Here is a 14,707-nt window from a genome sequence, read left to right on the forward strand (position 1 = left end):
TATATGAGAGAGAGAGAGAGAGAGAGAGAGAGAGAGAGAGAGAGAGAGAGAGAGAGAGAGAGAGAGAGAGAGAGAGAGAGAGAGAGTGGAACATAACACGGATGACAAGTAGAAGTAATTCTGCATAAATTTTATTCCCGATGGAATAGGTTTATTGTTGGTTTAATCGGGTTGGATAATCATGCAATTGATTGACAAAATGGAAAGGTGATCTGACATTGTCTGTCGGATATGCATATAGAAAAAGAAATGCAACCTACCATTTATCCTGAAACCGTTTCAAAATTGAAGCAATTTCTCGTTCGTGTGTTAGTTTTTTTAATTTGATCATAAAGGGAACTGATTTAGTATGTATGCTATTGTCTGCTACTTTTAGTGTGTCTCTTGAAGACAATTTCAATGTATGTATGTATGTATGTATGTATGTATGTATGTATGTATGTATGTATGTATGTATGTATGTATGTGTGTGTGTAGGCAAGTATGTTTATTTCTAAAAGTCAGTCGCTTTTTAAATGTTTTCAAAAAATTGGTTTCTCCGTGACAGAATTTTGTAATGAAATGGAAACTATACTACCTTTGTTTTCAATGTTGGTCGAAAATAATTTTTTATAGAAATTTGATTGAAATTAAATTGGATCAACACTTCCATCGTTGCACTGATAGCGACGAGTATTCTGGCCTTGAGATTCACAACACCCCTTAGTGATCATGTCTTTATTTATAGAACATGGGATGCAGTCCTGTACCAGGTCGTCATCTTACATCACTGGTAGCAGGTCCATAGTTGGTGGTTTGCAGTTGATACCGCCAATCGTATAGAATTCTTGGGGTATACGGGACTTCTCCTCTTCCGTTAGAGGTACAAATGCGATATCATACGCTTCCTTCGTCGCTAAGAAGAACTCATTGTATTTTGCACCGGGATTGAAATGGAGCTGAAAAACAAATCAAACCGAGCAAACTGTAGTTACCATAATCAAGGATGGTTTAGGATTATATCGGATTGAACCACACATACACGTGACTGCGATTCAACTCTCAGCTATACTTTTATTCAACAACTCCCAGCATGCAATGCAGTACTTAATGGCAACTGCTAACACATATTCATACAGCTGAGGGGTCAGGCGTCCAAATACTGTTCATACATGACATCCCTTCTTTTCTCAGAATACAGTTGACAAGAATATTTTTTTTCAAATAGCAACAAGAACAAACTGGTAACGCAACCCGTTTTGATGCTCTAAACATGTACTCTTGTGTTCATCTCTGTACACAAAACGCAAGCAGTAGTTTTTTTAAGCCACTGTTCGCATGTTAATAAAGAGATCACAAGGTTCTTAAACTGTTTGTGAAATGTTTGTAACGTCAACAAACAAATAATAAAGTTTAGACATCTACAGAGCTGTGGTATAATTCTGGGATGGCTGGAATCAATATTGGCGACGTAGCTGGCATAAAACAATTTGACCCAACCAGAGACCCGAACAGTGTTGTCACACGTTGGAAGCGATGGCTAAAAAGTTTCATGATGTATGCAGGCAGCAAAGGACTGATAATCGAAGAAGAGAAGGATGATAACAAGCAAGAGAGAAGAGCACTACTTCTCCATTCGGCAGGTGATGAGGTACAGAAAATATTTGAGACATTAGATAACACAGGCGACGCCAAACACTAGAAGAAAGCAGAGGAAGCTCTGAACAGGTACTTTCAAACTCAAGTAAACACTACTTATGAGAACCATCTTTTCAGAGCGATGCAACAGCATGAAAGCGAAAGTGTCGCCCAATTTGTGACCAGACTGAAACAAGCTGTTAAAGACTGTGACTACGGTGACCAGTCAGATAAAAAATACGTGACCAAGTTGTTGAAAATTGTAGATCCACCGAGCTACGCAGGAAACTGTTGGAAAAAAGAAAAGCACTGACACTGACACAGGTGCTAGAAATTTCCTCGGCATATGAAGCAGTCCAGATACAACTTGAAGGTATGGCAGCCAAAAGTCCTGTTTCATCAATTAACCGTGTACAAGGAAACAGCACAGAGAAAAAGCAATTTTATAGAGGAGCCAGTACTCAAAATAAGAAACAATCTGCTAACTGTTATCGGTGCGGCAGAACAGGACATTTTGGTAGAGATCCTGAATGTCCCACCAAGGGTAAAATTTGTGCAAAATGTGGTAAATCAGATCACTTCGCAGCACAGTGTAAATCAAAGTCAACCAATCCAAAAGCATTGAAGCCAAAAAGAAACAGGGGAGGAAAAGGAAAACCTAGACATTCTGTAAGCAGGTGGGCACACTGTCTGAGGACGAGTATGCGTTCACCGTCCGACAGCAGCAAGGTATACAGAAACTTAAGACCATAGTTGGTCGGGTCCCAATTAAAATGGTGATTGACTCTGGATCTAGCAGTAATGTTACTGAGAAGTACCTGTGGCGTGAGTTGAAAAAGAAGAAAATAAAATGCACTGACTGTACGAAAGGCTCGACCAAAAAACTATATGCATATGGGGCCAGCGAACCACTAAATATGATGGGAAGTTTTACCGCACTGACAAAAAGTGCAGACAGAGAGGTAGAAGCCGAATTTTTTGTCATCGATGGAAAAGGGGAATCACTTCTAGGCCAAGAAACTGCCATTCAACTTGGAATGCTGCAAGCATCAATGCTTTACGGAATGAAGCAGCAATATTTGAAAAATATGGAGATGTTTTCAAAGGCGTTTGGAAGCTGAGAGACTACCAACTCAAGTTACATGTTGACACAGATGTGACACCAGTGGCACAGCCATTTCGACGCACACCATTTAGCTTACGTCAGAAAGTGAAAGCGAAAATTGATGAACTAATCAACCTGGACATTATAGAACCTGTGGATGGCCCGACGCCATGGGTAAGTCCAGTGGTCGTAGTTCCAAAATCAAATGGGGAAATCCGGCTGTGTGTAAACATGCGCTAAGCAAACCGAGCAATCGTTCATGAGCGCTACCAAATACCAACAGTCGACGAAATACTACAAGATGTGAACCAAAGCACTGTGTGTAGCAAGCTTGACCTGAAATGGGGATTCCATCAGATTGAACTTGACCCTGAAACATAAAGTATTACAACGTTCGTCACACACTGAGGGTTGTATAGGTACAAGCGCCTCATGTTTGGAATTAATGCTGCGCCAGATATCTACAAACACGTTATACCACAGGTATTACAAGGTTGTGAGGGCGTTGCCAACATTTCAGATGAATTGTTCCTACACGCAAAAGATGGAGCCGAACACAATCAATGGTAAGTGCAATTACCAGAGAAACTGAGAGAGAAAAACTTGACACTGAACAAGTCAAAATGTGCATTCTACATGTCACAGTTGGAATTTATGGGATTAATCCTATCCAAGCGTGGTAAAGGGCCAACTGAGAGTAAAGTGAAGGCGATAAATGAAGCCCGTGAACCGGAAAGCGCAACTGAAGTTCGTAGTTTCCCGGACATGCCAACTATAATGCACGATTCATCCCATCCTCGTCACCAGTTGTTGTATCCACGATCAAGGATGGTTGAGGATTATGTCGGATTGAACCAAAAATACACGTGACTGCAATTCAAAAACTCCCAGCATGCAATGCAGTACTCCATGGCAACTGCTAACACATATCCATATACCTGAGGGGTCATGAGTGGGTTCGAAACCGATTGAAAACTAGCCGTATTTTCTATCCTGGTTTGATAGCTCTGCTGGTGGACAGAATTGTCCCCGAGGCTATCGTTCGCTCAGTTATAGCGATGTATTCGTTGCTTCGCTTCGATAAAGTTTGTATGCGTGATGTGTGATAGTGAGCGTACGTGCTTGAGTGCTTCACGAACTCTACAACGTGTGGAGCGGTCTCAGTCAGAAAAAAAGTAACAACTTAGCCGGCTATTGATCCATTCTTTTTTAGGAGTGGGGATTTAACCCAGTGGTTCTGTCTGCTGCCTCTCCGCAAGGCGACTGATGCTGTATGTTTTGGGTTCGAACCCGATTGAAAACTAGCCGTATTTTCTACCCTGGGTTGATAGTTCTGTTGGTGGACAGAATTTTCCCCGAGACTAGTCGTTCGCCGAGGTATAGCGTTGTATTCATTGCTTTGCTTCGATAAATTTTGTGTGGGCGATGTGTGATAGTGAGCGTACGTGCATGAGTGCCTCGCGAACTCTACAATGTGTGGAGCAGTCTCAGAAAAAAAAATGTAACAACTTAGCCGGCTATTGAACCACTCTTTTTGGGAGTGGAGATTTAGCCGAGCAGTTCTCTCTGTGGCCTCTCCGCTAGGCGACTGATGTCGTATGTTGTTGGTTCGAACCCGATTGAAAACTAGCCGTATTTACACTAAGAGAAAAGATGCGATTGTGACTCATAGGATAACATTCACATAATTATGTTGTTCTTGTCAGCTTTGAATCAAATATATCGAACAATTCATCTGTAGCTGATTAATCATTAATGTTGCACTTGATGTTACGTCAATGTTGAAAAAACGGCCACAGATTGAATTTATGAGTGTATAACACTTTGGGAAGACTATCAAAGGAGTAGTACAAGGCTATCGAAATGGTGCTATGGAAAAACTGAAAATTTCGATTTCAAAACTTCAGACAAGTCGGCGCTGGGCGTTGTAGTTGATAGCATATGCTATCAACTATAACGCCCAGCGCCAACTTGTTTGAAGTTTTGATATAGAAATTTTCAGTTTTTCCATAGCACCCTTTCGATAGCCTTGTACGACTCCTTTGATGAGCACACTCAAAAGTAATTCCTGGAAGATATCCTCACATGAAATTCTTATCCCATTAATTTCAGCCTCATTCAGCGCAAACATAAAGATAGTGTGATATCTTTATAATAATGTGTAGCTTTCAAAAGGGAAAGTGCTCGTGACTGTTACATTGCACTAGCCGGGTTTGGTTTTGCCATGTGAGAAAAGGCATTGACACAAAAGAGTATTTCACAAGGAACATCATAATATGCACCATATGTCATCAGTACCTCGTGGGAAAACTTTGATGGTCAGTGACAGATAGAATTCTGGGAAAATCCTGGCATACATTACACTATCACATGATCTGGTCCGAATCGTCACCTGTGTGACGTAGAATAGGACGGATAAGAAATCGGAATTACCCCTGTTCTATGTCATTAATCGTAAGTTATTTCCTGCACTTTGCAGTGAGGCTTTCGTGCACAGACCGATCTGTCGCGATCGACGCCGAGCTCTTATGACGCTTTTACGAAAAGGTAAATTGGTAAATTCAGACATCGAAACATGGAAGGCATGTGTAACGAAATTTTGAGTCGCTAAAGCTTATTTAGCTTTTCCAAAGAATACAATTAGGGGGTGCCGTAGCAGCTAGCGCTCCAATCTAGTTGCACGCACGGACTACTCAATGTGGACGTTGTTCATGGCGAGAAACCCGAAAGCTACACCCCAACGTAAGTTCAACTTAATAAATAAGTACAGTACGATCTTCGGGAAGCGAAGGAAGAAACAAATCATCACAACGATAAATTTCCTTCATCACATAAATTTCCGTAAATTATCTATGGGAATCGAACCTGCAGGGTAGCGCTATAGCAAAAACATCAGCTATAAGCTTAGCTGAAGCCTGAACTCTGCAGTTCAGCGCTATGGATGTGTTATCGAAAACTGACTTTGACAACGGAATAGAGATTCTGTCAACTGACAGAATTGGGAGGTATCTACGGGCGAGATATTTGTCACTGCAAACATCAAATTCGTAAGACATAAATATCCACTGACGACCGGGATCGACATGGACGAGTTGACACCGGCGGAGACGGCCCGTTGTGGGGATTGTGGTTACATACTTAGTCTGGGTCACGGTGGTTGCCATTGAACTGAACTTTTCGGCCTCTCCAAGATCGTAAGCTTGTAATATTTTGAAAGCTGCGACACCTCCTTGAATAAGAACTACCGTTTCGAACTGGTTTGTCTTCTCTTCATAGATATATATTTGAAAATATTCTAAATATTCTCTCCTTTACTTCATCGTAAACTCGTATTTTTCGCCGAGCCGCACAACTTCTGGCCTTCGGTTCGAAGTTGTACAGCGCCGCAAAAACACGATGACATCAAACAGAGAAAAAATTGATGACATCATATATAATAACAAGTGCTACTTTAAATGATTGAATGTCTAATCACAGTTAAGTTAGCTCACATTGCATAGGTTTACTGAATTTAGAGTTAAATGCCTGATTACAAAGTTAATTACATATGTAAATGAACTCTTAATTAAATTCACACTACTAAATGCTTTATACCACAGTTAGATATCTGTCGGATCAGTATCTACAGCAGATTTCTTAAAATTTGGTGCAGATGTTTTGGAGTTATATAATTACAAACTTCATTAAATATGCAAATGAGTTATTTATTAACTTGACACTGCCTAATGCTTCTAAGTACAATTAGATATATATCACATCAATATTTGTTGTATGTAACATCAAATTTGTTGCAGGACTTTCAGAATGGTGTCACTAAGTACAAAAGTTCATTAAATATGCAAACGAGCTGGTAGTTGACATGACACTCACTGTATCATCATAATGTTCTCAGATTATCATCTGTGAAAAGTTTCATGAAATTTTTTGCAGCATTTCTTGATATATGTCGACACTGTCATAACTGTCTCCATAGGGAAACCATTATATGAAAAAAGTGATATGTCATTACTTCATTAATACCCAAGCCACACTTACCAAAATCTAATCAGTTCTTGCAATTAGCATGTGTTACCTGTCTACAAAATCTGACTTGAATCCGTCGAGAGGTTTTTGATTTATCGTGTAAACAGACAGACAGACAGACAGACACACACACACACACAGACAGACAGACAGACATCGCTATGACATTGGCTCATGTATGTGAGCACGTAAGCTAAAATGAATTAGAAAATGTCTAAAAATGCAGAGATTAGTTAGTTTTCTATTAGAAAAAAAATTATAGTTTCCGGATAGACATTCCAGTGAAATTCCAATATCAAATTTCTTGCACACACATCTATTGCAACCACCCTAGTCTAATCAAGCACATTAAGATGAATTACCAAACGCCTATAAATACACAGATTTAGCCAGTTTTAAATTGGAAAAATATTATTCATATTTTCCTCATAGACTACCATGTGTAGTGAACCGAAAATGAAATTCCAAAATCAAATTTCTTGTAGACAAATATGCACTTTTAAGCATCATATCCTAATCAAGTACTATTGTGTTAATTATATCAAACATCTATATATGTTTAAGTATTGCAAGTTTTTCATTTAAAAATATTATTCACATTTTTATCATACACTCCCATGTATAGTTGATTAATATTTTTGGTGAAATTCCAAAATCGAATTTTTACACAGATACGATTTGTAACTACCCTATTCCTATCAAATGCATTTATGTCAATTATCAAAGGTCTATAAATGCATATTTATCGCTAGTTTTGATTTGAAAAAGTATGACATAGTTTTCTCAGTATTACATAGTTTTCTACACTAGCGTGCATAGTGGATCAACATTATCAATTTAATCCAAATATCAAACTTTTATACACGCATGCACTTTTACCTTCCACTGCAAGGAAAACACATTTACATGAATCATCAGACATGTGTAAGTATACAGATGTAGATCGTTTTTATGGGAAACTGCTACTAGTCTGCCCAATACATTCCCACGTATTATGATTTGATATTTTAGAATGAAGAACTACTATCAACCACAATTTGCCATCTAATAGTTGTGCAAAAAACGGTGATTCTCCCGAAAAGGCATCCACGGAATTTCATGACCGTTCAAAAGTGCTTGCACAAAAATTGCAAACCACCTGTAATTTCTGTCCAATCCTTTTGGGAGGGATTTCAAAATTATAGCAAGTCAGAAGGGGAGATTTGAATGTGAACACATTGCGTTAAACTGGGGGATTATTTAAAATCTCTGAGAATCTTTTTTTATTTTATCGCACCCCCTCCGGAGGTGTTTGTGTGTGCAGCTTTACTCAAGAAACTGGAGGGGGGTCATGAAATTTTTGTCATCTTTGAAGGGGATCATAAACTTTTTGGTACAATGGATAGAGGGTTCACTTATTTTGACTGATGCATGTGAAGAATTTGCCGGAAATAATAACTGACATAATTGTGTAACAGAAATTCTATTCTAGTTCATGCTCATGTAAGACGCATTAGGATCGATGTCTCGTTACGTTCGCATTAAGATGACAGCATTATTGATAAATGGGGAGAAACATTCGTGTGGCATTAACATCCTCATATACATATTTGACTGACGCTAGTTATTGGCATTCTTTTCACGCTGCAAAAGTCCAATAGATATCATACCAGCAACTTGATGCATTGGTCCAAACTCACAACGCCTAAGTGATTCACATAATCAGAAAACACAAATTCTACTGTAAGTATATTTGAGATGAGCCGACACGAAAACAATTATCATACTTACATATTTGTTGATGAAGTTTTTGAACAAGTTTCGGTTCTTGTCCGGGTTGTCACGGGTTAATTCCTGGACGTCAAAACGGAGTACCAGTGATTCGCCGCCACCAGTCTCATCAACGTATTTGCCGTTTTGATAGTAGGTCAGCGTTGGTCTCAAGAAAGCTTGGCAATGAGGATCATAAGAGTGTGGCCAGTGAGTAAACGACAGTGGATCCTTGGAATATTCATCAAACCTTTGTGCATTGCATGAACGAACAAATGAATAAATATATATAAATGAATAGATTTTTTAAAATGACCAGACAGACAGACAAAGAACAATACAAAAATAAAAAAACAGATAGACAGACAGACAGACAGATATATAATATATATATATATATATATATATATATATATATATATATATATATATATATATATATATATATATATATAATTTATAATTCTTATTATATCTTGTTAAAGAAAGACACTCGAATAAGGGAGTTCATACCTTTCGAAATTGTATCTGTGAACCATGGTAAATGCATGCTTGGCATTCTTGAACCAATCTTGTTCCATTACATAATCCATTGGCAAATCGGCGTAGTAACGGAGTTGATCCTTGGGATCGTCCGGGACTATCACTACGTCACCCAAAAATGTGTTTAGCTGATAAATAGCTGCATCTACGCTCGCTCGGTCTGGAAAATAACGGAAACATAGAAATACGAAATATCAAGATACTGGTATCATAATTACTGCAGTACTTTTTGCACCGACGCCGACAGCAATCATTTAGAATTTACTTTGTTTCCACATATTCTAACATTGATGAATTAGCTGTAAATGAAATGACTGGTCATTTGACATATAGTTCTCAATTGACATGTGAAGTACCATGAATCTGATATTGTATATGCATGCAATGCATTTCAATAAACTCGTCTGAGAGATCTTTGATGTGTTGGAATGTATTACCTAATTATCCTTTTGGAAAACAGTAGAATGGCTGAAAGAAAATTGTGCCTGTAATTTTTACAGCTATACTGAATAGAAAACACAACTACCCTGGTTAATTGCTTACCTACAAGTTTATTTGCTACAGGGGTGCAGTCACGTGGGAAAAACTGCACCGGATAAGGAACTTTATGATATCTTTCCTCCATCATGTGATGCATGGTGCGTACGTTGTATCTGAAACCGTGGATGAATCCAGACGCTGCTTTGCGATCGTTAGCCTGCATGGAAGTGCCCATAAAGAAGAGATTTTCGACACTGTCAGATTCCCAGTTGGTCTTCAGGAGAGGGAACTTGCCGTCTTTCTTTGTAGCTGTAAAGACACCCTCTAAGTTATGAGTTCCTTAAACACGTAACACGTTCAGAAAAACAAACAAAGGTGCAGGCAGGTAGGCAAATATAAAGTGGACGCGCAAGTTGGTGCATTCGCACAAGGAGCCCCTCAATAATTATAAAGAAGCGTTGAAAATGAAGAAGCACGGGAAAAAGGAATCAGGTTTGATCCATGAGCAAATGTGATCCTGTGATCATGTGATTCTGTGCGTAACAGTGGTATTTGAAGTGTACGCACTGAAGCAGTATGCGTTTGATAATTGTTTGGTAGAAACATATCGACAATATACGTTAGTACAGATTGTTCAAAATAATTGAAGACTAAAATTATATATATATATATATATATATATATATATATATATATATATATATATATATATATTTTACAGGATATTCCTAAGTTGAAAAGAGATACATCCACACAAACAACCCAACTAACCTATTATCAGCAGGGTAGCAGTGCACAATTTCAAAGAAACCACTCCAAGAATCACTAAGACGTAGCACAATAAATGCTGATATTTTGTATGGCAATGCTCATTTCTCGTCCGTCTGTTCAGTTATCATTAAAGTAATCGCATGCGTAAAATGTGACCCTCCCCATAGCTAAGTGTGCAAACTGCAACCCTTCCCAAAGAGAGGTGTATAACTAACGCCTATACATATTCCCATAGCCCACACTAAACATAATAACTGAAAATTACCAAAGGAAGGTAACACAAGCAAAGCATACGTTTGTGGCCCATTTTCTTTTTTTTTCAATAATGCAAATATAAAATTACATAGCAGTGCTGTGTGCTTGAACCATTTCGAACCTACTCACCCGGTTTGCAATTATCGGCGAAAAGCGAGGTGTCAACATAGTTCCATCCTGTGCATACGATTACGTAATCATATTGTCTGGCATTCGAGAAGTAGCTTTGCCTGTTCGAGTGAAGAACCAACTCCCGAGAATGAAGAATAACTTTATCGGCCTCCCCTTCAGGCTTGCTCAGTTCTGTAGCCTCCGCAAACAAGTACGAGTGGAGCCCGTTTAGGCCGTACATTTCTAAGACGTTGTTGTTGATGGCTCGCAGATCACCTGTAATGCAATAGTAAAGACGAGGTTGTTAGGTAATTAGATATATGTAACCAAAACTTTCTACTTATTTGGAGTGACTCAAATATTAGACCGGAAACCCTCGGAAGTCATGATTTGCGATGAAGAAAACGTTTCGACTTCGTTAGGTATTTAATTTGAATAGTTTTCTTGATCTTGAGAGAAGACAGAAAACAGAAAACTTTATTTTAGTCAAAAATATTGCCGTTCCTTCCGCATTGCAAAATCATTTAAATGATGTAACTCATCTATCTTACAGTACCCTGGTAACGTTAAATTTGAGCATAGAGTTGCTGAAGGTCATTAGATTTTTGCTATTTCAAAACAACAGTGTCAGCATGCCAAGGAAAAGAAATAGCCGTCGCCGAACCAAACTTAAGGGTTTCGAGGAGCAGCAAGATCTTTGATTGATATATAATGAGATAGTGTATCGAAACCTTTATCTCAGTACGTTGATTAAGTTACCGACGATTGTTGCTTCAATACTCTTAGCGTACTGTCGAGAAACTTTTTTCTATCGAGAACATGCACCATTCTGCCCATTGTTACTAATGTATTATATATATCTACATCCGGGTACGGAACATTCAACACTGTTCAACGTAGGGCCGTGTTGTCAAAATCTTACGAGCGACCATGTCTCTTACTGTGTTACATTTAGGCAATGCAGCATGAACTGAGCTACCTTTAGATGGGGACGCCATGCTACCAATGCGAACACATGCAGTTGAATATAAGATTTTCCCCTCGAAAAATAAGGCACATGAATATAGGAACTGTTTATATATCAAATCGCAGGCTACATTACCTACGCTAGAGATATACAACGGCAAACATTACGTGTATCTATGCGTCACTGAATGTTTGGCAACATCATGGTTTCAAAGAGGAGATGAAATGCCATGGAGAGGAAACAGATATTTCATCGGCAATAGGTTTTTTATTGAATACTGGAGGATGGGATAAAGCAGATTCAAATGTAAAGGCATGCCATTCACAAACTGGGATCACAGTTAAGGTAGTTGGAGCCTCGATATTGAAAGATTAATAAAACTTTTGCTCAATCTGTCACCATCCCCATTCCAAACAAAGAATAAATGAGTGGTCACCGTGCAAAACGTGATACCAAAGAACTAAATATCCAATATTAACCGACTCTATAAAAATTCTAAATGGCCACCGTCTTTGTGCAATACTTTTGTCGGGAAAAGTAAACGTTTGATTCTTACAAAAATAAACTCTTCGAAACTTAATTGCTCAATGAGCTTCAAACTGAGTCCCCACAAGTGGTAGACAAATACATTATTGCAAAAGATTGAGAATATCATCGGTAGAAGTAGACAGAGCAGATCACCGTTAGGACTTACCGACAAAATGTGTGTTCCATGCAAACTTCAGAGGTCTGTGTCCATAAATATGGACGTATGCAGCATACGGGGAGAGGTAATCTGCCACTTCAAATGCACTATTTCCTTGGCCGACAATTGCAACCAGTTTACCCTCATATTTCCTCGTATCCAGGTCGTGTTTTGCGTAGGTGTCGGCAAGTTCGATACCAGGGATATCTGGGAGACGTTCGGACAGTGCGCCGGTTGCCATTATCAGAACTTTACAACTGTATTCTATGCCACCACTCGTCTTCAGATAAAACAGTCCCTCATCAGAGCCAGGTCGGTTCTCTTTACTGATGTTGTTCACGCGCGTGTCGTAGGTGATTTTGATTTCAAGTTTCTTGGCGAAGTCACTCAAGTAGTTAACGATTTCATCGGCTTTTGGAAACAGATCTGAAGAGTATTTGGGAAATAGAAGTGATCGATCGTCCGAAAGAAGGGAATTCCAATCATGCCTCATGTTGTATTCGAATTCTGGGAACGGGTTGAATCTCTTGTTGATGGAAATCAGAACACGATGGCGCGGCTCGTGCGTGAAGAAGTAACCGGGTTGGTTGGACGCCTCCAGGATGACATAGTCACGCTGGGCCTTGTTCATGAAGTGTCCCATTTGAAGACCGGCTGGGCCAGCTCCAACAATGATGGTTTCGTGATGAACTAAAACAGAGAAACGAACACAGTCAAAAATCACCAATATTTAATTGTGCTAGTTAACGCCCAGGGGTGCTCCGTACTGCTCTGAAAAACGAAATCATCCCCACTACTGTAATAAAAAAGATCTGTTCATGAGCAGCGTGTCGGAAGGTTATATCTGATTGGTCGATTGTCACTATTCACAGCAATTTACGGAGTCTATTTGTATTATTCTATTATAATGGCAACATTAAGCCACCAAATTTGATAGCAGCTTCAAAGACGCTGCACATAAGCCTAAAATGATAACAGGTCGCTTTATCGTGCAGCCTTGGTTCATTTCTGCCGTAACAAATTTGCAGTTATCATTTCCTACTTCTCAGACGTGGACTTTAACGGCGGATATACTGTGTTGGATTGTTTATGAAGCAGGATCTTTGGAGTTCAAGTGATGGAGACGGAGGCGACGGCTCTATTTCTTCAAACTTTATTACTACAGCTACGATGAACTAATGCTACAATAACATAATAATATAATTTTTATAATAATATAATTTTGTTCTTGTAACTAAGAGAGATGGAAACACGTAACTAGAAATGAACAGAACATCCCTTTGATTGAACCTTCTTTAGTACTTTCTCATATGAATATGTTTTACGTTTCGCTGGTTATCGAAAAAATCTCTATTTTATCAACAAAGTAAGAGAGATAGTAATAATAATTCCCCCATGCCTGAACTACTCTTTTTGTGCATGTGTCTCTTTCTGTCTGTCTTAATCTGTCTCGCTTTCTGTCTGTCTGTCTGTCTGTCTGCATATATGCATCTCTCTCTCTCTCATATTACATTGCAAGGGACGATGCCCTTTCTTAATCAACCAAAGAAATAAATTGTTGCACATTAAAATAATATGATCATTTGTCGTACATTGACATTCGTCATGCATTGACCTGTTTTCATTGTCTTACCTAAAAATCAATATTAGAGAATATAAGTTGCACAAAAAATACATGATCTCCATATGTTTCGGTGACTTGCAACATGGTGACCTGCAATTCAGATTTTGATTTGCAGAAGTGTAAATTTCTTCAAGCCGACTCATATGTTTTTCAACGCAAACAAAAAATATAGGCAGTAGTGACAACAACTATTTCAAAAATTCCTTATTCTTTTCAAACGATGAACGCATCTCAAAATTGGAAACAAAACAAGAGTGATTCAGTATAATGGTACACGAACTTGCCGAACCAAATCCATAACAGGTGAGAAAGTGTGCTACCCTGCTTACCTCTCATGTTTCCTGATCAACTCTGAATCGTCTTTTGATGATGTAAACCAGACACGTTCCGTTGATGAGATGAAGCTCTCTGTAATCGATCAGGGCCTACGCTGGTGCTTAAATATGTGTGATGGAGAGGTTGATACGCAGAGAAGCGTGCAAACCCAGTCAATCACGTGAGGTAATAATGTGATCGCTTTTTAACTTGGATCAGCTCCAGCTGATAACAAAATGGAAAAGGGATATATCGCACTATGTAACACTTACATAGCTGCATCAGCCTGCTTATGGGTAACTATGTTAAGTAGAGAACTTTTAGTACGGACCCTTCCTGAAACTGCATAGGCAAATGCACACGAATGTATTTTTTCGCTGCCTCAAACCAGGTGGAAACTTTGAACATCGGTTCGGTATCGTGGTTACACGACTCTCAAGTGATCAACTATCCTAGAAAGTA

The 14,707-nt window shown here is 38.8% G+C and overlaps 1 protein-coding gene across 1 annotated transcript; it reads right to left on the bottom strand.

Annotated features, from left to right (window-relative positions):
• Positions 1 to 115: 115 nt before the first annotated feature.
• Positions 116 to 14,349, bottom strand: LOC139130000 (FAD-dependent oxidoreductase domain-containing protein 2-like). Its single transcript, XM_070695718.1, has 7 exons — positions 14,260 to 14,349; positions 12,316 to 12,996; positions 10,673 to 10,930; positions 9,581 to 9,826; positions 9,008 to 9,197; positions 8,516 to 8,744; positions 116 to 938 (listed from the first exon to the last, which is right to left on the bottom strand). The coding sequence occupies exons 1-7, from the start codon at positions 14,264 to 14,266 to the stop codon at positions 762 to 764; spliced, it is 1,788 nt and encodes a 595-aa protein (XP_070551819.1). The 5' UTR covers positions 14,267 to 14,349; the 3' UTR covers positions 116 to 761.
• Positions 14,350 to 14,707: the final 358 nt, after the last annotated feature.

The sequence above is a fragment of the Ptychodera flava genome, chromosome 3 (assembly GCF_041260155.1).
Source record: "Ptychodera flava strain L36383 chromosome 3, AS_Pfla_20210202, whole genome shotgun sequence".
NCBI lineage: Eukaryota > Metazoa > Hemichordata > Enteropneusta > Ptychoderidae > Ptychodera > Ptychodera flava.

Coding starts and splice junctions, on each gene's coding strand:
- LOC139130000 (XM_070695718.1), bottom strand. Junction 8,745..9,007: donor CACAGATACAATTTCGAAAG/GTATGAACTCCC, acceptor CAATGCACAAAG/GTTTGATGAATATTCCAAGG. Junction 939..8,515: donor AAAACTTCATCAACAAATAT/GTAAGTATGATA, acceptor TTTGTTTTTCAG/CTCCATTTCAATCCCGGTGC.